The sequence below is a fragment of the Anabrus simplex genome, chromosome X, assembly GCF_040414725.1.
Source record: "Anabrus simplex isolate iqAnaSimp1 chromosome X, ASM4041472v1, whole genome shotgun sequence".
NCBI lineage: Eukaryota > Metazoa > Arthropoda > Insecta > Orthoptera > Tettigoniidae > Anabrus > Anabrus simplex.
In genome coordinates, this window is record NC_090279.1 from 183,430,595 (window position 1) to 183,453,121 (window position 22,527).

General features: G+C 38.4%; 1 protein-coding gene across 1 annotated transcript in view; it reads left to right on the forward strand.

Moving 5' to 3' along the window:
• The window catches only part of Pi4KIIIalpha (phosphatidylinositol 4-kinase III alpha), a 266,913-nt gene that overhangs the window by 184,722 nt on the left and 59,664 nt on the right, over positions 1-22,527 (forward strand). Inside the window, exons 24-28 of the mRNA XM_067159006.2 lie at positions 7,534-7,685; positions 12,238-12,467; positions 15,035-15,261; positions 19,173-19,354; positions 21,648-21,780. Of these exons, the coding sequence (XP_067015107.2) occupies positions 7,534-7,685; positions 12,238-12,467; positions 15,035-15,261; positions 19,173-19,354; positions 21,648-21,780 (924 nt within the window). The remainder of the gene's footprint in view (positions 1-7,533; positions 7,686-12,237; positions 12,468-15,034; positions 15,262-19,172; positions 19,355-21,647; positions 21,781-22,527) is intronic.

Below are 22,527 nucleotides of genomic sequence, written 5' to 3' on the forward strand. Positions count from 1 at the left end.
GTCCTGTTAACCTGGGATTTGTACGCAATGAATCTTTGAACTATTGTTTCCTGTTCTTCCGCTGAAAGTTCCTGAGGCAATGATTACCCTGTGGTGTGACCCAGACGAAAGAGGGAGATCCAGACTAAGGTGGTTGAAAATGACATATAAATTATAAACTGGAAAGTTTTCCACCTATGCAATACATAGTTGTATTTACAATGTTATTTACATTACATGGGACTAGTTTCAACCCTTCTTGGGGTTATCATCAATCATATTTAAACATACACAATATTTGACGAAATCCTAAAACATGTTTCTAAGCAGTAAGAACCTTATGAATATATAATTTACAATATGATGTGTGGTTGAATTAGGCAAGGTGCTATGGCGCTCAAAATGTTGCAAATGAAAGTGAAATATTACGAGTGACATAGGTGAGCAAAATATAATACAAGTACACTAAACACGCTAAAAAGGTATTCAGCCCAAAGGCTGGTTTGATCCTCTAAAGCTCCACCAGCAGCTGTCATAGATAGCCTAGGTGTCACTGAAGAGGCATACTAGGGAAATGAGGAGTGAGGTAGTTTCCCGTACAATTGAGATGCTCTGTGTTGTAGGTCAATTTCAGCATGATTTTAGACACATGGTGTATCAGATGAAATTCAGTAGGTCCTGGTAATACATAACAGTTCTGGACTGAGTGTTATGGTACTAAGAATGAACGCAAAATAACATGACACATCTCACTTCAATACGGACCAACAACATGAAGTTCATAACCCTTGAGGTTGAAAATGATCAAGAATAGTTATAAAAATAGTCAGTATAATCTCACATTAGGACGTGTTTCTGTCCTTGTATGAACCATCTTCAGCTAACGTCAACATTCCAAGATAAAAGATTACAAATACATTTATTAATAATGTAAGAATTGCACACAAGTGTGCGTAATGAATGAATATCATGTCTCACAAAAGGAGCTGATTGAATTTGTTCTTTTTTTTTTTTTTTTACAGTTGGTAGTATGATATGTATCACACAGCAGGTTGCAGAGATCACATACGCAGTCCTGTTAAGCTTCATGGAATTTTTTTTGCTCTTACCCGCTAATCCCATTGTCAAATGATGAAGGTCTTGTTTGGGTCCTATCCGTGACCAATCTAGCATTGCATTTGTGGTGTAAAACTCGGGCCACGTTGTTTTCCTCTTCTCTTCTCTTATCTTTCTTGAACAACTTTTGCCCAGTTGTTCTTCAAGGGGAGCGAGAAACTGATTCGTAGGTTCTCCATCTCAAAAGTTTATTTTGCGAGTTCGTATACTCATCTTGATGGGATGTATTTGGACAGTCCTAGAGCCAACTTTAAGAACAGCCCTTGTTTTCTCAAGATTATTGAGGTCCTTTACACTGAAATTTTGGCACATGATTAATTTCTAAACCTTAACATAGGATCAGAATGGTTTTAGCTTTGAAGAGTTGACGTCCTTGGTCGCTCCCATGGCTCTCTCCATAATGTGTATTCTAAACGACTTTGTTGTTCGCTGCAGGGTTACGCCCACATACCTGAAGGAGTTCACAATTTTCAATGGCTTCGCTTTTATCAAGATGTCTTCCTTCGAGCTTCTCTCACCATTTCCGAACACCATTTGGACTGTTTCTTCTGGTTATACAAGAGTGCTGAACATCATCAGAAAAGAAGGGAAGATCCCAGAAGACTGGACATAAGGCATCATTGTTCCCCTCTTCAGGAAAGGAAGCACGCAAAAATGTAGCAACTATAGAGGAATCACACAGACGCAAGTTGAAGGAGAAAATTATAGAATGACGATTAAGGTCATTGTTGAACCACAACTTGAAGAGGAACAGTACGGGTTTAGCAGTAACAGAACAACAACAGAGCTTATCTTCACTGTTAAGATGGTAATGGAAAAACACTGGGAGAAGGGAATAGATATCATCTTTGTCTTCTTGGATATAGAAAAGGCATACGACAGCTTGCCAAGAGACAAAAATATGGGAAAGTCTGGAAAGCAGGAATGTGGCAGTGTATCTTGCCAACAAGGTAAAAATATTGTACAACCACTGTCAGAGCTGTATCCAGATCATCATCATCACCATCATAATCCTCTACTAAAGGCAATGCCTTATCACTGTACCCGCATAAGACTATCTTCTGCTAGCCTCTTCATGCCAGTACACAAGTAAAGCAGTTGCTGAGCATAAGAACAACAAATGGTATGCCATATAAAAAGGATGGATTAAATGAGAACAGCAAGGAAATGGCTAGAAAAGGAACTGGAAGGTAAAAGACTTAGAGGCAGACCAAGGACATGGTGGATCAGTCAAGAAAAGCAGGACCTGGAAGGAAGAGGAAGTGGAATGGCACCAAGTTGAGAAGGAAGAAATGTACGTGGATAGATGTAGATGGAGAGCGCTCTTGTACCGCACCTGGGCGACAGGAGACGGTCATAAGAGGAGGATGATCATGATTTTGCATTTTCTAATTCCTGTTTATTTTAATTTTGTTATCAACTGAAGAGGTTACAATTATGACAACTTTCTCCCATATATATCTACGAATCTATTCTATTTATTAAAGACAATAAAACATTGACTATAAGTAACGGTGAGATCCACAATTATAAGACAAGAAATAGGAATGATTACCACATGAGTTTCCACTGCACTAAAAACATGGACCAAAGTCCATATGTGAAGGGTATGATACTCTATAACAAACTGCCTAAGGATATAAAAAGTCTGAGTGGTAAAAAGATTCGAAAGTCATTAAAAGGTAACTTAATTAACAGGTGCCTGTATTCCATAAATGAATTGTAAATCAGAATGTGTGGTTTTTGTTTGTATATAAATTAGAATATATGTTTTTGTTATATATAAGGTATACCGTATTTCACGGCATAATCGTCGCACTTTTTATACCAAAATTTTCGAAAAAAATTGTAGGGTGCGACCATTATACGATGAATATTTAATACCAGTATTTGTATTACTCAAAAAATGTATTTATAACTAAATTGTATTTGATACAAATTTAAGATGCACGTAATACTCGCGTTTATACATCAAAATAATTAAAATAGTCTAAAAAAAAATTCATAATTTTTCGCAACAATTCGGCGAACGTTTTTCCAACCTGAAAATAAAAATGAACGTATTAAGTTAATTTGTCATTAATTTGAGTATTAAAGTTAAAATATTACACTTGCAAAAAATTATCGCTTTGTTGTGAAACGCGGACTTACCGGTACGCAATTTATTCCAAATCTTCGGTGTCGCTATCGCAGGTTTCGCTATCTGATGCGCCGTCCTCGCTTCTGTTAATACCAGTATCAGATTCTTCGTCTCCCTGCCACACTGCGTCATCTTCGGAACCGTCTAGTGCATTCGAAATCCCAGTCCTTTTGAAGCTCTTGGAGACTAGTTCAGGTGGTATAAGATCCCAACTCTTCTTCACCCACGAGCATAACAAGTCCAAGGGTGGACGCCTGATATTTCCGGCGGGCGTCAATTGCTGATCGCCGCTCTCATCATCCACTCGTAAAATCGACGTAAGTGGTCTTTAAAGGGTTTATTAACACATACGTCTAGTAGCTGCAAAGCAGATGTTAGGCCACCAGGAATGACTATCTGTCGTGTCTTATTTGTAGTGAGAATTTGCTTCACTTCGTTCACGGGGTGACCTCAGAAACTATCTAAAACAAGCAGAGCTGGTTGTTTTAGTAGTGCACCAGGTCTTCTATTCCACACAGTTTTAACCCAGTCCAGCATGAGTTCTACGTCCATCCAACCCTTTGGTTGCACTCGTACATGAATTCCACGGGGAAACTGTATATTCTTAGGCATCGTTTTCCTCTTGAAAATGATGTAAGGCGGCAACTTTCTCCCGTCAGCTGTAATGGCTAGCATTGCCGTGCATCGCAACTTCTCACTACCGCTGGTTTTCATTAATACACTCCGTGATCCTTTTAGCGCAATAGTGCTGTTGCGAGGCATATCAAAAAAGATTGGAGTCTGATCGGCATTACCGATTTGAGAAAGCAAGTACGAAGTTTCCTTGCGCAAACGTATGACAAATCGGTGAAAATTTACAATCTTGTCCGTGTAATCAGCAGGCAACTTTTGGCTTAGTGTTGTTCTCCTTCGCACTGACAGATTGTGTCGTCGCATGAACCCCTTAATCCACCCACGAGTCGCCTTAAACTGACTTACCGGTATGTTGTGTTTGCGCGCTACCTCCTGTCCCTTAATTTGTAACATTTCATATGATACACTGCAGCCATTGTTACGTATTTCACTGACGTACCTAAACACTTCTTCGTCAATTATAGGAAACTTCCCTGTTTTAGGACCTCTAAACGCGCGTCTAGAAGGGTTTGTGCTTTTTAGCTTGTTTTTTACTTTCCGCCAGTCACGCACCAACTTTTCACTCACAGAAAATTTTCTTTCTGCAGCTCTGTTCCCGTGCTGTTCAGCGAAGGCAATTACGCTTAGCTTGAAGCCCGCAGAATAGTTTCTATATTTACCCATAATCGCTTATAAATGCTTCACATGTTAAATGTTTTGCGATATAAATGACTTTCCGTAATTGTTCACTATTAAAACAAATTATTTCTGCAAACACCCAAAACACAAATTAAAAACTTAAATTCTCACGCACACATGTCTACAGTAATCATGTAAATCTGAAACAAATAAATGCATCTGTGATCTGTCCATTCCAGAGCAGCCAATACTGTTAGGCAGCAAAGGAAGCATGCAACAATTTATCAGTTTAGCTCGTTGGTTGCGACACACTACTGCGCTTGCGCAAAGCTCGCAAACTGGAGCTCTGGCTAGCGCGGTGTAGATCTACTGTATAGTTGACTGTATTCCGAGACGTCAGTAACAAACATTCATTTTTTTCAATTTCTTTTAAACATACGGTAATTAGGTTAATATTTCTTCCCAGTTATTGATGATTTTACATTACATTACTGATGAGTTTATAAAATAAAACTTTAATAGCATTGGATAATAATTATCTTGACTGCTTGGATAAAAGTTTTCATCCCATGCCCGGACACTTATGACGTAGTAGTAAGATAAGAGTCTAGCGATGACAACTGAGACATCGTAAATAATTCGGCTGAATAATTCCGTGGAAATCTGCGTTATCGTCTTGGATTTCACTTCGTGCGCAATAACACAGGAGCCGGCCCCATGGTGTAGGGGTAGCGTGCTTGCCTCTCACACGGAGGCCTCGGGTTCAATTCACGGCCGGGTCAGGGAATTTTACCTGTATCTGAGGGCTGGTTCGAGGTCCATTCAACCTACCTAGCCGGTATTTCCTGGCGACGTTGCCGATAAGCGATAACTTACAGCCTTACGTATTTCAAATGGGAACTCATAATATGTAGGTGGTGAATAAATAGTACACTGTCTCGCGACCACGTTGTCAAACTGCCGATAGCCTACCGGTAAGCATAATATGTAGGTGGTGAATAAATAGTGCACTGTCTCGCGACCACGTTGTCAAACTGCCGATAGTCTACCGGTAAGGCATGCGTCGTACATATACCGGTATTATTTATTTATACGTTGTGCAACATGTCGCAAACGTGACTGTGTTGCCAAATTGCCCATAAACCATACACGTATTTAAATTGCGCATTCATGTGCAACTTACGTTGCAGTTCCATTTACCTTTTAACCAGATTAGTGAACAAAATTTGGACGTGCGACGATTATGTAATTAAAGGTTTAAAGTCCGATTTTTGTATTGAAAATAAAGGATGCGACGATTATGCGGTAGCGACGATTATGCCGTGAAATACGGTAGTTTAATATTGTCTGATAACTGTAAAGTTCTGCAGACAATAATTGAAATTCTGGACATGGAAATGCTGTTCATTAACCCTTGTCAAGCAGATTACATTTTTGGTTGTGAGCGTAATTCATTTTTGTGATTTAATTTTTATTGTTAACACACACACTACACACAGAAAATATACTGTAAGTAGTTGAGTATAAATAAGTCATTCATACTCAAATAGATTGCAGGTAACCATTTTTTCTGGAAGAAATAAATACTCAGTTGCCTGTTTTCATGCAAAAGTGGCACAAGGCATGCCACACAGCAGTTTTGACTAACGTCACAAAACAGTATATTTATTTTACATCCACAAAACTTATAATACTAATATAAATGGCCTGTTATTGGACATTATAAATTTTCCAGCTAACTCATTCCTGGTTGCCAGCGTTTCATCCCAGTGTGCTAAGTTGGGCTCATCAGTTGGTAAATAGCACACCCACCAAGATGCATGGCTGGTGCATACTAAGCACACTGGGACGAAACGCTGGCAACCAGGAATGAGTTAGCTGGAAAATTTATAATGTCCAGTAACGGACCATTTATATTGGTATTATAAATTTACTCATTCCGGACAAATATTTCAGGTTCCCTATGGGAATCAACATCTATATCATCTGCAGAACTTGTTGTAATTCAATAATAATAATAATGCTATTTACTTTACATCCCACTAACTACTTTTTAAGGTCTTCGGAGACGCCGAGGTGCCGGAATTTAGTCCCGCAGGAGTTCTTTTACGTGCCAGTAAATCTACTGACACGGGGCTGTCGTATTTGAGCACCTTCAAATACCACCGGACTGAGCCAGGATCGAACCTGCCAAGTTGGGGTTAGAAGGCCAGCGCCTTAACCGTCTGAGCCACTCAGCCCGGCGGTTGTAATTCACTTTCTTGCCTACATCATAATACATTGTCACTAACACTACAGTGTAACAATTGAAATTGAAAAAATCATTAATAGATATGCACAGTATGTGTCAAAATGGGAAGCAAATTGAAACTTTATTTATGTTGTAAATTAAAATTGTTTGCAGTTCTTAGTCCTGATTTGTTACCTCATACCATTCTATGCTTTCCTCATCACTATTATTGACTTTCTGTGAAATTCTGATGATTAATTCCACCAATAATACCTGGGTACTTTTTGTGAACCTGTTCTGTCATGTTGTTCTCACACGCATCAATTTCACTTTTTCACCCATTATCACACATTCTTGAGTATCCATCAACACTATCTAGTAATTATAACTCTATTTCAGACTCATTTTGAATTCTTTTTTAGGATATTATGTCTACAATAGCTAAAACGAACTTTTGTAATGTCAACAAAATTTTGAGAAGATCACCACCATGGAAATCATGCTTAGCAGAAAAACTTTTCACTCCAAATTCCTGTGTTAAGCCTAACTAAGGCCCTGTATATTTGCTCCTGACATATATTGGCTAATATTACAAACATAATCTAACATGAATGCCAAAGCGTGTAATTTAAAATTCCAGATAAAGATGTCTCTCGCGGGAGCAGACGAGTTCAGGATAAACGTGTAACGCTTGGCTAGTATTAATGAATAAGCAGTCTGCTTAATATGAACTTCGCACTTGTGCATTTCCTCTGTTGCTTCTCTCTAATATCTTTTGCTAATATTTTAAACAGGATATTGTAATTCTTTATTTCAGTTCATATCAGAACAGATAGAAACAGCCAAGTATTGCAGCCAGGAGAAGATTGAAATGTTCGCCACTCTCCTGCACAGATCTCTGCCCATGTCTGTGGGTGCTAAAGATGGTCATCAGAATCGGCATGTTGCTGCTGTTGGTGTTAGATTCAGGTACTTGTGTTTTGTCCTTTCATAATGTTGAGTTAATCCTATCACGTGCTCGTCTATCAATATATATTCCAATATGTTCCATTTATTTTGTGAAAGAAATTTAAAATATGGATACTTCGTGTAATCTACTTCTGAATTGTGAATGATTGGTAATTTGAGAGGTCAACATTCTTGAAACTACAGGTTTGACAATTAAGTCTTTCAAGGACCTATGGGATTTAAGACTAAAATTGTATGTGCCAATACTGAAATTTCAACTCACCATCCTAATTTATTTCTCAAAATTATAACTACAGTGAAACCTCATTAGCATGTTCCTCATTAACACGTTTTTCTGCTTAGCCTGTAAATTTGAAGTCCAGATTCTCATAGTATTAAATCTATATAAAAATACCTCATTTATCGCATCATGAATTTTTGCTGTTACTGCCTAGTATGATCACATTTTTCCTACCCCTGGAAATTATCCCTCGTGAAACAAACGTGTTTTCCAACTGTGGTAAGATCCGTCACCACAGTTGTGTAATTATGGAAAAAGGCCTTAAATTCCTGAACTGCACATGATAAGTTGCGCGTTTGGGAAGCAAGCCGTTAGCCTCAGGAATGTTCAGTTTTTCTTGCCAGTTAGCTGCAGGATTGCTGAATAACACAGTGAGTCTGTTTATCTTGTATTTTGCATTCCATTCAGAAGTTAAAAATTTATTTTGTGTGTATGGTACAGTGAAGTGTAGCGAATATCTGTCACTTGATACGGTACCCTATATCTGGATTAGGAACGTATAAACATACCTATTGCATCACGAATTTTCACTACTGCCATTTACTATAAGTACAATCACATTTTTCCTCGCCCTGAAAAATATTATTTGTCATCTCTTGTGAAAGAATTGCGATTTACAACTTGGGTAAGAGCCGTCGCCACAGTTGTGTAATTACGGAAAATGTGAGCCTATTTGTGTTTGTATTTCGCATTCCATTCAGAAGTTAGAAATTCATTTTGGGTTGAGTGGTATAGTGAAGTTTTGTCGCTTGATTCAGTAACCTATATCTGGATTAGGAACATAATCATGTGAAATCGACTAGCGTGGTGCATATTGTCTAGCCTAGCTATGGATACAGAAAGTCATGAAATTCCGTGCTAATGAAGACAAAATTAAAATCTTTCAGAAAGTGGACTGGCATGCACATCTTTAAGTGTGCAGAGGTCGCAGTTGTTGAACTCGCACCTTCGAGATTCGACTTGGTCGAAATTTTTCAAAATGGAGGTCAGTTATTCCTCCTGGTTGCACATGGTCGGTTCATTGTCTAAGAGTCTGACCAGAAAGTAATGTTTAATAACTTACTTCTCTGAAATAAAAGGCTTCTACTAACATTTGTTTTACAAAGAGTGTGATCTGCAATAATACTTGGATATTTTTATTGGCCCCCGTGCATATGTTTTCATATTTTTCCTCTTGTGTTTTCACACCCTTTATTACTTGCCTCTCATCTTTAGAAACGGTAGATATAGTTTTCACTGTACCCATGGATACATGACGTAAAATGCCCTCATGTTGGAAAAAATATTGTATCTAGTGTTTCCATATCCCTGTTGGATAGTTTTTATTCATATATTCAGTAGTATGCCTTTGCTGGCAGGACCTAGTGTTTACAGTGCACTATGTCTTCTGGTGTAGGCTAGAGCAATTTTGTTACTTTCATTGACCTGTCTCGGTCTTATCCTTCGCTTTGACAATATGAAAGTGACTGAGGTGTGAGTGATGCTAGTAAGGCCATTCCTTATGCAGCCAGTCCGTGCTAAGAATGGTGTGAAAATGTTGCTCATAGGGTCGGTTGATGCATGCATTTCAGTGGGCTTGGCAGACTGATATGTAATAGCAACTTCTGGCTCGTGAGGAAAGCAATGGGAAACTACCTCACTCCTCATTTCTCTAGTACGCCTCTTCACTGATGCCTAGGCAATCTATGACAGTTGATGCGGAGCTGTTGAGGATCCAACCAGCCTTAGGGCTGACGATTGAACATACATATATATTCAGTAGTACATTTTCTCGCTTAACATGTTAATTTTTGTTGTCCCCTGCAGAAACGTCTTAAGGAGGTTTTACTGTAAATACTCGTATATATTGCAGTAGAATCCATAATAACCATGCATTCGGTCAGTCATTCATGAGCAATTAGGTCGTGGGACAAACTGCCTTTTACAGTGTCGACCTTACAATTAATGATAAAAGTCTTAATATTTATATTATAATTACAACTAAATATATTAATCACAGCAATATTCACAATACACTGGAGATAATTAGCAATTATATTCCAATGTTGTAATAATACATTTCTCTATATTTTTGTAATAAACATCTGAAAACAAACTTTTTAGATACTGAAAATTTGTTAATACTCCTTAACTCAGTCTGCAATTTGTTGTATGATGCTGAGGCAGAATATGCTGTACTTTTTATTTCATACCTTGAAGAAGATACATGACCATTGTATACTTCCCACCATTTGGAAACAACCTTACTCTTATTGAAGGTAGTAATTTATAGTTACTTTCTAACTGTTCGGTTCGATTCAGTGTTACTAACCAACACAGTTTAGGGACCCTACTTGCCGATACACCATCTTACATTTACCATTCATCTCGCATGTCGATACTATTGTCATCATTTTTGTCATGACTTGCGACAAGATTATACATATTGCCACTGCTGTGATGTGAAAAAGTCACTACTATTACATTTGCGAGAACACGTGAAGCATATTTTCTTTTTCTGTAAAGCAATTTGGATAACACCAGGTAAGTGGAATTGTGGCACGTCCGAATAATGCCTTTAATAAAGTAGTTGGTATGAAATGACGAATGCAACATTTTATTAATACGGTCTTATTTCGTTCAGTACTTATAGAATTCGATTGGAATGTCTAAGAAGCAAGAAAAATCTGCAAAACAGCTCCGATCATTGAATGTGAACGTTACCTTCTCTGTTCCATGACAAGTTTTTGGCATAATGAGAATTGAAATGGAAGGAAATTTCGTTATTAGCCTAACCTTGTCTTGTTTCGACTTTGGTATGGTTTGCAGACTTAACCTTGACTTACGGCATATGTGCCTGCAATGTATTTGCTTGTGTGTATTGTTACAGGGTGGTTTCACTTCCGTCCGACAATTAACAGTAAATTTTAAGAAGGCAGCTGAATTATTGTTTACTCCAGGCAAACACAGGATGAATACAGTTATAGAAATGCATATATCAAAATAATGGCAGACATATATATATAACATTACATTGAGTGATAGCGAGAGAGTTTATTTATTTCTTTAATTCCTCATTGAGCTTGAAAACCGACTTCTTATGAATTTCTTGATTTATCATTTACTTGGGAAAGGGAACCTTCATTATTGATGCTTACGTTGTGGTTATGGTTATGTCTGGAGACTTCAATATGTAATTAGTCAAGTAGGCTGCAGTGATGAGAGCCATTAAAAAACAAGACTAGGGTGGCGACATTTGATTTTTAGTACCTAGCCTTACGTGCCGAATACTATATATCTGATCTACTAACCTCGTTCGATAGTTATGAATGTCTTTCCTGTACTTACTTTCTGTACATAAGTAGTGCATCAGAGTATATCTTATGCTTTCTGACAGGTAAGACGTTCGTGTCTCTGTACATCTCAGTGGAGCGTTTCAAAAATACAAATAAATAAATGAAAATGAAAATCTACAGCCTGTTTCCATCTAGCGGCGAGGATAGGAACCGTGCCGGCTGCCGAAGCCTGTCGCACAAATAAATAAATAAATAAATAAATGATCTTAAAGTCCTTTTTTAAGTATTTTTAATATCATGTATTACTTCTCTATTTCTTGATTCCCAAATTACATTCATGTAAAGGAGGTGTGAGTGAATAACTGAGAAATAAATGCTTCTTAGCTGCTGTGAGGTTAATCCTATGTCCTGTAATCTTTTCATTATTATTATCATCATCATCATTATTGAATGCTTGACAGTAGTCACAAAAGGAAATTAACAAGTCTAATATATATGTAAATATTTACAAGTTTTCAGACTATTTCAAAAGTTTATCTTGAGATCTGCTTTCCAGTTAATTGTTTCTGGAGTTGCTGCATGTAAGCATGTGGTGATCATTAACGAAGCATTAATTTAGTGCCCATCCTTCAACACCATAAAGCATTACCGGTGACACACATCACTTCAAGTTTCTAATTGGAGGTTGCGGTTACACCCGTTTTAATTTCAGAAACAATGATGCCAAACACGGCTGGGACACCACAGTCTGTGCACAAGACCGACAAGTACAGTTGTGAATCCCCATAATCAGTGTGTGATTTCAGTGGGACATTGTTGAGCATTCATGCTCTTAATTTTGGATAATTTCCAGGAAGGGAATGTGCGGTAGTCAATTCCGATGAATATGCTGTATATAATAATTCGAGGCTTTGTGGTTAGGAAAATGAACAGATTTTTTATCTTGATTGTACTGACATTACAGCTTTCTGTAACTAAGAACATCCTTCTCACACAGGCTGTTGACTTGCGGACTCTCCTTGCTGCAAGGAGACGTGTTGCCCCGCTCGCTGAGCAAGAATGTGTTGCGAGAACGTATCTACTGCAACTGTCTCGACTACTTCTGTTGTCCTCCGCGCTGCCCCACCCAGAGAGGAGCAGAACTCCGAGAAGACATTCAGGTGATGGTGCGTTTCTGGCAGACCATGCACTCTGACAAGAAGTATCTCAAAGCCAGTGTTGTTGGAGGTGAGTCGATTTCTTGTATTGCATCCGTGTTCATTGGAGGGAAAGAAAACCACTCGACCTCTTTGAATCAGCATTACGCTATACTTTTTGAGTATATTGTATGTGTAGTGACCAGATGCAAATAGATAAAAAAGATGAAACTATTTAAAAAGGAGGACAATGCCAGAAAAAGGACGACACTCTCCATTAAGAGTGTGAATTTAGACATATATTGTAATTTTCACACACACAAAGAAAATTTATCAATTTACATATTCTTCTTCTTCTTGTTTTATGACCACATAGGATCACTTTAGTCAGTCCATCATTCAGGTCTCTTTTCTCGGTTGAAAATGTGTGTGTTGTTGGTTTGTTTCGCAGGAGGGTAAAGCAGAGGTTTGTATTCTTGAGTTTCATATTCAATTTTATCTTATTTGTGGTGTCTTCTGTTGTAAGGCCTATTTCCTTCAGATCCTCTCTTACTTCTCTGATCCATTTACATCCTGTTGTGGTATTTTTTGAGATGAGATTGTATTGTACTAGTTGTTTCAGAAGTCTCAAATCCTGTATTCTCATATGTCCAAAGAATCCCAGTCTCCTCTTATGCATAGTATCTGTAATGGGTTCTAGCTCTTTGTACACGACTTTGTTAGGTATTAACCGCCACTGTTCATCTTTCTGGTATTTTTTTGTTGATGCAGGTTCTTCCAATCCTTTCAGTTTTCTGAAGTCTGTCAGTCTTTGATTGTTTATACAGGTGAAAAAGTGTTTCTACTGCATATGTAGCTTCCGGTTTTATAACTGTATTGTAGTGTCTTATTTTTGCATTTATTGATAGACATTTCATTTTGTACATGTCCCATGTTAATTTTTGTGCTTTAGCTAATCTATTTGTTCGTGTTCGGATTGAGATTTTTTCATTTAGGTTATGTGTTATTACTTCTCCAAGATATTTAAATTGAGTTACTATTTTGATTTTATTACTATTTAAGGTAACTTCATTTGGTTTTGTTGGTTTTTGGGGCATAATTTATGTTTTTTCAAATGATATTTTGAGACCATCATTTCCCTTTATCCAGCTGTAGCCGGGTAGGGGCAAATATGGTGGTGATGATGATGATGATGATGATTTTGAGACCAGTTTTATTTGCAATGTTTTGAAGTTCTGATATCTGGGTTTTTGCTTCTTTTATGTTAACTGCTAGTAATGCTGAATCATCAGCGAAACCCAGGCAGTTTGTTTTGATTTTTTTGGCCAATCTTTATTTTTGGGGGACATTGCCTAAACTATTCCCTCATTACCATTTCTAGAGCGCAATTAAATAATAGTGGTGAGAGCCCATCTCCTTGCCATAGTCCAGTTTTAATTTCCGATGACTCTGACATTTCATCCCGAAACTGCACTTTTGATTTGGTGTTTGTGAGAGTCAATTTGATCATGTTTATTAGTTTGGGGTGTAGTCCAAGGTGTCTTAAATTTTAAACAGGGATTCCCTATGGATGCAATCATAAGGTTTTTTGAAATCTACAAATGTTATCACCATATCTCTGTTTCTTCTCCTGTTATAGTCCATTATCAACTTAAGACTCATGATCTGATCAGGATAGCTCCTCCAGGATCTGAAACCTCCTTGATATTTTCCTAGTTCTTTCTCAAGTTGTAAACTTATCCTATTAAGGATGATTATTGAAACTAATTTTCATGCCTTGCTGGTACTTTTCTAAAGATTCAGTTGCCTTCAGGAGTTTTAGCATGTCTAACATACTTATAAAATTATACACCTGAAAATTCCTTTAGATTATATTCAACCATTAAGAGGATTTTCACAGATTCTGCTTTGAAACAGTTCCTATTAATAGCCCATTGTGCCAAGATCAATGAAAATATTTCTACATTTGCTGGCCTAGAAAAAAGTATTCTGCAAGTTTTAATAACTCTGAACTACAATGAACTGACATGAATTGAAATACTGTACCATTTCTGACTACAAGGTAACTTGTTAAATTCAGGCACTGGCAGTAGGATCAATCCAGAAAAGAGAGGCTTCAGTATCCTGAGTATCTTGCATAGAGCAGTGATGAAGATACAGGGCTGCATGATATGATGTTAGGTGCAGAGAAGTAGTCGGGTGTTTCTAGAACAGAAATCAAATGGCGCAGAATGATGTTCGAACAAAATTCATTTACAATAGTACAAAATTGTATAAGAAAGGTGGAGGAAGTCAAGAACTGAATGTACATATAACGATATAGAGCGTGAAAGGTAAAGGGTAAGATGAAAAGTGAAATGAGAAAGGTTGGAGGGGTACAAATACATAACAAACACTTAGAAAGATGGATGGGAAAATATTTTACTCCCAGAAAGATGGATGGGAAAATATTTTACTCCCAGTCATTTTGTAGCAGGTGTTTGGTTTTCATTTGACTGCCCCTTATAAACCATCACTGGAAAGGAGAAAAAAGAAATTAAAAATTTTGATTTACCCAGAAATTGTATCCTTAATTAGGAGTTTTACTACATTTTAATACATTGATTTTGCTTCTGCTAGTTCATTTCATACTGATTTGTAATCTCTTTTTTTACTCAGACTTTGACCTGTATGGACCGTCAGCCAATTTCACCAACATGCAGACAGATCTTCGTTCTACATCCGGAGACTTTGCTCGTTCTGCAACTGGCTGGATCAACACTGTACCCCTATCTTCCAGCACCAACACCCTGTCCAAGAGATCGGCACGCAGCAAACGTATTGCCAGTGCTGATGTCTTCGTCAAGGATTATATCAAGAAGAGAAATCTGATCCTAGAACTGCTGGTAAGTATTGAGTTGTAACATGCAAATGAAAAACTACGTCTTTCTTCATCATCATCATCATCTGTTTACCCTCCAGGTTCGGTTTTTCCCTCGGACTTAGCGAGGGATCCCACCTCTACCGCCTCAAGGGCAGTGTCCTGGACTTCAGACTCTTGGTCGGGGGATACAACTGGGGAGTATGACCAGTACCTCGCCCAGGCGGCCTCACCTGCTATGCTGAACAGGGGCCTTGTGGAGGGATGGGAAGATTGGAAGGGATAGGCAAGGAAGAGGGAAGGAAGCGGCCGTGGCCTTAAGTTAGGTACCATCCCGGCATTCGCCTGGAGGAGAAGTGGGAAACCACGGAAAGCCACTTCCAGGATGGTTGAGGTGGGAATCGAACCCACCTCTACTCAGTTGACCTCCCGAGGCTGAGTGGACCTCGTTCCAGCCCTCGTACCACTTTTCAAATTTCGTGGCAGAGCCGGGAATCGAACCCGGGCCTCCGGGGGTGGCAGCTAATCACGCTAACCACTACATCACAGAGGCGGACTACGTCTTTCTTACAAAATTTTATTACTTACTCTCCACTCGATACATACAATCGATACAAATGTTAGTACCTAAACTCCCTGGTAGATGGCGGGGCAATGACTATTTACAATCCTCAACAGTAAGAGAGCAAAGCAGAGCAGAGCTTGATGCTGCAATGAAGTAGAATTTTGAGAAAGGATTCGCCATCTGGTTTGAGGTAGACAGGTGGCACTCCTGATAAATTCGTGGGCAGTGTGTGCTTGCCCATATCGTAGCCGCCCGAGACATTCTTGTTCAGCTGCAGTCTTCGTTTTGAAATCGCCTAATATTTTCTCAGACATTTTAATCTCTGTGGAAAATGTTTTGCAGCATTTTCAACAGATGGCAGGATTGTTTTCAGCTGCATTCATGAAATCTTTGGCCTAAAATATGTCTTATCTCCTCTCCTTTACAATCAATCTCAAACTAGAGGACGAGATAAACAGAAATCGTGGGCGCAAAACGAAAGATATGTTTGTTTGAAAATAAAATAAGGGACTACATTGTGATGTTAGTATTTCTGATAACAGTGATAGTGATTCAATTAATACTTTGGATGATGACCTTGTTTATATTTCTAGTGAAATTGTAGAAGATATTATGTTTGAAGCAATGGTGATGGTAGGAAATGGAAAATATAAATTTGTATGGAAAAAAAATATTAGTGTGGGAAAACAGCACGGTCTGATATAATTCCATTTAATGAAAATCGTAGTGTAAATGTTAAATTATTACCAGATGAGTGTAGTTGACTGTTTCAAAATATTTCTAACGGATAGTATGTAAGTTTGGTAGCGATCGAAAACATTTCTTATGGTAGACATGATATGGGCTTTTGGGCAGAGAACTTCAGAAGAAAATCTCTTCATGAGGAAAACACCAAAATGAAATAACAAAGTTTTCCAAATTCGTATGTTCCTCATCATCAGATGTTTCATTCCAAGCTTGTAATAATGGGCTTTTGATTTTGCCTGGTAAGCTGTATCATCTGAAGTTAAAAATTTCATAGCTGTTCCATATTGAACTGAGAATCACAGAAGTATTTTAATATTAGGAAATACACCTATTCAATACATACAAAACTGTTACACTTAAATTATACTACAACATTTTTATTATTATGAAGGTACCGGTTTCAACATGTTTTCATAAATCCAAGCAAAAGAATAAATTCACATATAGCAACAATATACACACACTGATAAAATTCGTGTAACGACACACATTTAAAATAGTTTATATAAAATATATGAGGATTGCTATGCATTGGTGGCATAATAGTCTTAAATTGTCTTGGTTCATAAGTTGAGGCACTTGGTGTAAAGTTGAGCTTTGGTATGATAAAGCTTATTGAACACGTTAAAATCTTGATGGGTATCTTATTCATAGTGAAATTCAGCACTGAGGAATAATCTGAGCCCTGTTGGTGGCATAGTCTTCTTAGCTTAAAATTGTACTAGCACGTCGAAAGGCAGGTTTCAGAATGATATGTAGGACCGAGGTTCCTCAGTCAAGCGGAACACGATGCCTTGCCGCAGCGTGCCAGGAAGCTTACTCTGTAGAGAGGAGTTGACACCACCTAAACTTATGTACCAAGACAATTTAAGACTATTCTAATGAAATTATGTATGAGTGGCTTATTTATGCTTAACTACTTACATTTTCACTGTGTTTCTTTTTAACAATAAAAATAAAATAACTAAAATTAATTACGCTCGCAACGAAAAATGTTTGCACTTGACAAGGGTATAGTTGTATTGAAAATGTGGACTCGCAAATACAATTTTATAGTGCTTATGGAGAGTCTTCATTGTCTCGTGTTGCGTGTTTCCGTTGGCATAACACCTTTCAGAGGCAGAAGAGAGAGTTTGAGCTGCTAGAAAGTGAAGGGGGTCCACCACCACCATCCTTACTGAGATCGCTATCAACAGTGCGGCTGTTCTTGTGATGGAGGACTCTCATGTGACTGTTAGAGAACTCGCAAAGATGCTGGACATATCCGTGCTCGTGCCATTTTAAAGGACCATTCATGGCATTGCACGGCCTCACGTGGCAACAGCCGTTACATGGTCTTTTTGGTTTAAAGAAAAGAAGAAAAACAGGCATCTCTCGGTGCCTCACTCTCCATATAGTCCTGATCGCGCACCATGCAACTTCTTTTTGTTTCCAACTGTGAACAAGGACCTCAAAGGATGACTGTTCGACTCCAAAAATATATGACATCGTGAAGGCTTTAGAGATGATTTTCAAACTCTGGATTTAGGACGTTTTCCGGAAGTTGTTGACAAAATGTGTATCTCGCTTAATGATGACTATATTGAAGGGGAGGAAATGTGATTTGGTGGGTTGGTCGGTAATATAGTTTTCACAGCATTAGTCTGTCTTCTTCTTGGTTCGAATAGGCCTACTTTGGACCACTCGTGTTCAACTGTTGGGCTTTGATCTTTGCCCAGTTTTGTAGCATTTTCTGCCGGTGTAACTCCTTTCTTTCATCTGTCTAGGGGGTACCTTTCATCCAGGGATTTACCTAAAATCAATGGATTTCCTTCAGGGTACGTCGTAAAGACCGCCTGTCTTGAAGATCCGATATTCCTAGTTCTTCAATGCCCTTCTCAGTTTCTGTCAGCCAAGTGGTACGAATCTTCTTGTTCTGCCAGAAGATGATCAGGTGATTGGTCAGTCTTTTGGGGGGGGCAGTCTTACTATATGACCATAGAAAGCTACTCTCCCTTTGCTAGCACAATCAGAGAGCCTCTCTGTATGTTTGTAGAGCCCAGAATTGTGTCGTCTACGGAATTCCTCATCTTCCTTTACCGGACCTAAGATCTTCCTGAGAATTCCCTTTCTCTGACTTCAGTTTCTCCATCAGACCTCTTCGGTTCAAGGAGAAGCACTCCATGGCATACAGAGTAAGAAATTAATTGACAAGAGGGTCCACCTTTTGTCAATTTATTTCTTATAATTGCACTTCAGTATGGAAATAAAATGGTCGTATGACTTAACGTGCAGTACTTCAGTTTCAGATTGTGTGACAGGCATTTTTTGTTATATGTGTTCTTTGTCAGTTGATAGGCCAGTTCCAACTTGATGACTCTCATCGATAACGATGCTCTTTCACTGTAAGACCGATCTGTGTCAGTGTGACGTAAAGCAACGATTCTCTTTCTGATGAGATGGGTTCAGCTTATTCGCTGAAATACTTGAATTTCTCAATCCTCTTGATTTTTCTCCATTCTAGTAGTATCTCTCTGCTAGCTTCTTCAAACATCCTTTGTATCTATACCTTAGGCCTCAGTCTCCTTCAGTAGAATATTATTGTTCTCTTTTGTCCAAAATACTACTGTTTGTTTTGTTCCTAGGCAGTGGAGATAGAATTCCTTCTGATCTGGCACAACCCCATGGGTCGACCAGAGTTGGCAGTTCCTGGAGAGGACAACATTGCTGCCTGGCGCTCCAAGACCACCACAGAGAAGATCTGGCGTGATAATGCTCGTCTCGCTTGGGATATTAGTCCGGCTCTTGCTGTCTACCTGCCTCTCAGGTATTACACCTATCTTATAATATAAACAGAACTTGAACAACAACTTTTCTTGAGCTTCTTATTTTGTAATAAACAGTGTTACTAATAAAAAGGGTAAGGTTCCCAGCTCAGGGACCTACAGCGGAGAAGATGGACTTTGGAACGGAGAGTGTGGAAGAGGCAGTCCAATACTCGGGGTATAGTACGAGTGCACTATTCATCAGCAGTGTAAGGGGTAGCCTGAATAATTGCTGGCAGTAGCTCTAAAATGCCCTTGGGAGTGGTGACCCCATCATAACAATAGGCTAACAGTCAGTGATGGTATACCATCAACACCCCAACCTGGCAGGAGCTGGACAAGGGGAAATTATGATGATGACTAATAAAAAGATCCTTATAGTGTTGTTTAACTCTTGTATAGTTACACGTTGAATAAACCCTGTGTAAGCGTTGCATATTTTTCTTAGCATTGAACATGGTATATGTATTGTATTACTGTACTACATGTAAACACTCGATCCAAGCCATAGGATTCTCTTTCTGCTGTTCGCTGATGTATTTCATCACATTTACTGCCTTTATGATTGCTTCTGCTGGTTATCTAGGAGCAAAACCTTTCAAGAGGCCACGTGGTAGCACGAATAGAATAGGATATTCGAATAAACAAGAACAGAACAGCAATACATATTTCAGCAGTATATTATTTTCACTAGTAATAACTATGTCACTCATAATAATAATTCTGCGCCCATGCCTGTAGTGCTGTAAGAACTTGGAAGTGTGCAAGATGTAGGGTCATCTCTTGGCTCTTTCATTAAGTCATTTATGGCTGTGCTAATGACAATTCAAGCATACTCCTTCGTAAGTCATTATTTCATTTTTAAACTTTCGTCACCCAGTAAAAATGGGTAAATCCATCTCTTAAAGTGTTTTCTTTTACGAACATTTCCAGTCTCCCTAACCATAACCTATAAATGTTCTATATCTTCTATGTTGAAAGTATCGTGGAGGCAGGCAGTAAATACCAGTAAAATAATTATACATTGCTCATTCGTTGTCTTTTTGGTCACTCGCTGCTATACAATGCTTATTCAGGGGTCCTCGTGTGTATAAGTAATTCAGTGAATAACTATAAACATAAATGGTGTATAAACCTGGTATCAGTGTTATAGTGTTTATTAGTAAGACTGAAGAAGAAATGTTTTTCATTTGATTTGCAATTAGTTCTAATTTATGAGATGACCTGGATATCATGAAATATTTTCATTAAGTTTCAACATCTGAGGACTTTTAGATCATCTTCTGTCTTTCAACTGATCAGCAGTTGCCTGCAGTCATAGTGTTTGGCTTGCCGTGACGTTGTTTTTATAATGTTGCAGTATTATGATGAAAACCGGAAGCAACATTTGCAACATATACCATCTTTCACCTGAAGGAACAATCAAAGACTTGAGAAGATCGAAAGAATTGGAAGAACCTGAACAAAGAGTTGGAACCCATTACTGATACTATCGTACAAGGAAACAGGCTTTCTTTGGACACATAATGAGAATGCAGGATTTGAGACTTCTGAAACAATTGGTACAGTATAATCTCACCTCAAAAAACATAGCACAACAGGCTGCAGATGAATCAGATAAATAAGAGAGGATCTGAAGGAAATTGGCCTTACACCACAAATAGGATAAAATCAAACAAATAAAATCCAGAACACAAACTCACACTCCCAACATGAATATTTTCAACAGCAGAAAGGGCACAAAGATCGGAACACATGAAAAAGTACTGGGAGGACCACAAGACCCAAACAGTCCCTTCGAAGAGACTTGGATAATGGACTGACTTAAAATGATCCTATGCAGTTATAAAAACTGAAAGAAGATGATTATGACAAAAATTTTGTCATTGCTGATCAGTTATTGCTGTTGTCATAGACATTGTCAACGACAGATCTTCAGTCCTAATGGGGGTTACTTTGTTCCCTTCTGTACTTTTCATGTCTTCCCTTTTTTTTAAGTTTTATCCTACACTTACGACATGAAGACTGAACATCTCTTAAAATGGCTCCCCAGTGAATTAAGATGCTGGTCCTCTTGATGAAGCTCGGAAGCAGAAACTACCTCATTGATGGCTGCAAAAAACTGGAGTTCATGAGAAAAGAGCCTGTTTGTTTGATGATGGCATTGTATGAAGATATGGACATTGTCCTTGTCTTTTTTGTGTTTTCATGTTTGCCCTAGTCTCCTCTCTCTGTATAGGGTAATTAAATTTTACAACTATGTGTCCTTTACCTAACATGTGTAAATTTTTTCAGGCTGAAGAATACGGAGAGTGTTGTTCGGGAAGTGTCTCGACAAATACGGCTGAATCCCATCGTGGTGTCTCACATCCCCCAAGCCCTGACATACCTGGTTACAACGGACACATTGCTGAATGATGTCACTGAGGTAAATTTATGAATTCTGTGCTGCATCTGTCCCCATTGCTGAGGTTGGGATTCATGACATGAATGGTTAAAGCAGGAAAATCTGCATCATCAGGTAAAATGTGCTAAATATTTGTAACTTTGAACTTTGTATTTAATTAGACTTGCAGACAAGCCCTTGGAAGTAGTGAAGACGTCCAAATACCTGGGGATTGAATTAATGGAGAATGCTCGACTGGATGCTGAGATTAGTAAGCGGATTCAAGCTGGAAGCTGTTTCTGTCATAGTATAAGAAACATGTTATGGGACAAAGATGTACCAATGGAAGCAAAGGAGCCTATGTACAATATATATTACGTACCCATAACAACTTACGGAGCAAAAACTTGGACAATGACAAAGAAGGATGATAGTCGAATACAGGCAGCCGAAATGAAGTTCTTGAGGAGTATGATACAGAAGAGTAGAAGAGACAAAATAAGGAATGAGAAAATCCGAGAAGAAATTGGAGTGGAAAAAATGAATGATAAAATAGAGAAGAGCTGATTAAGATGGTTTGGGCACATGAAGCGAATGAGTGACGAAAGAATGCCAAAAAAGGTGATGGAAATGCAAATGTAACATAGGAAAGGCTGTGGACGACCACGATTGAGATGGAAGGACACAATCCAGTGCGGTATTAGAGAAAGAAACCTGGACTGGGACACAGTGTTGGAGGAGGAGTGGTGGAAAGACCGAAGAAAGTGGAGAGGAACCATATTTGCTTCT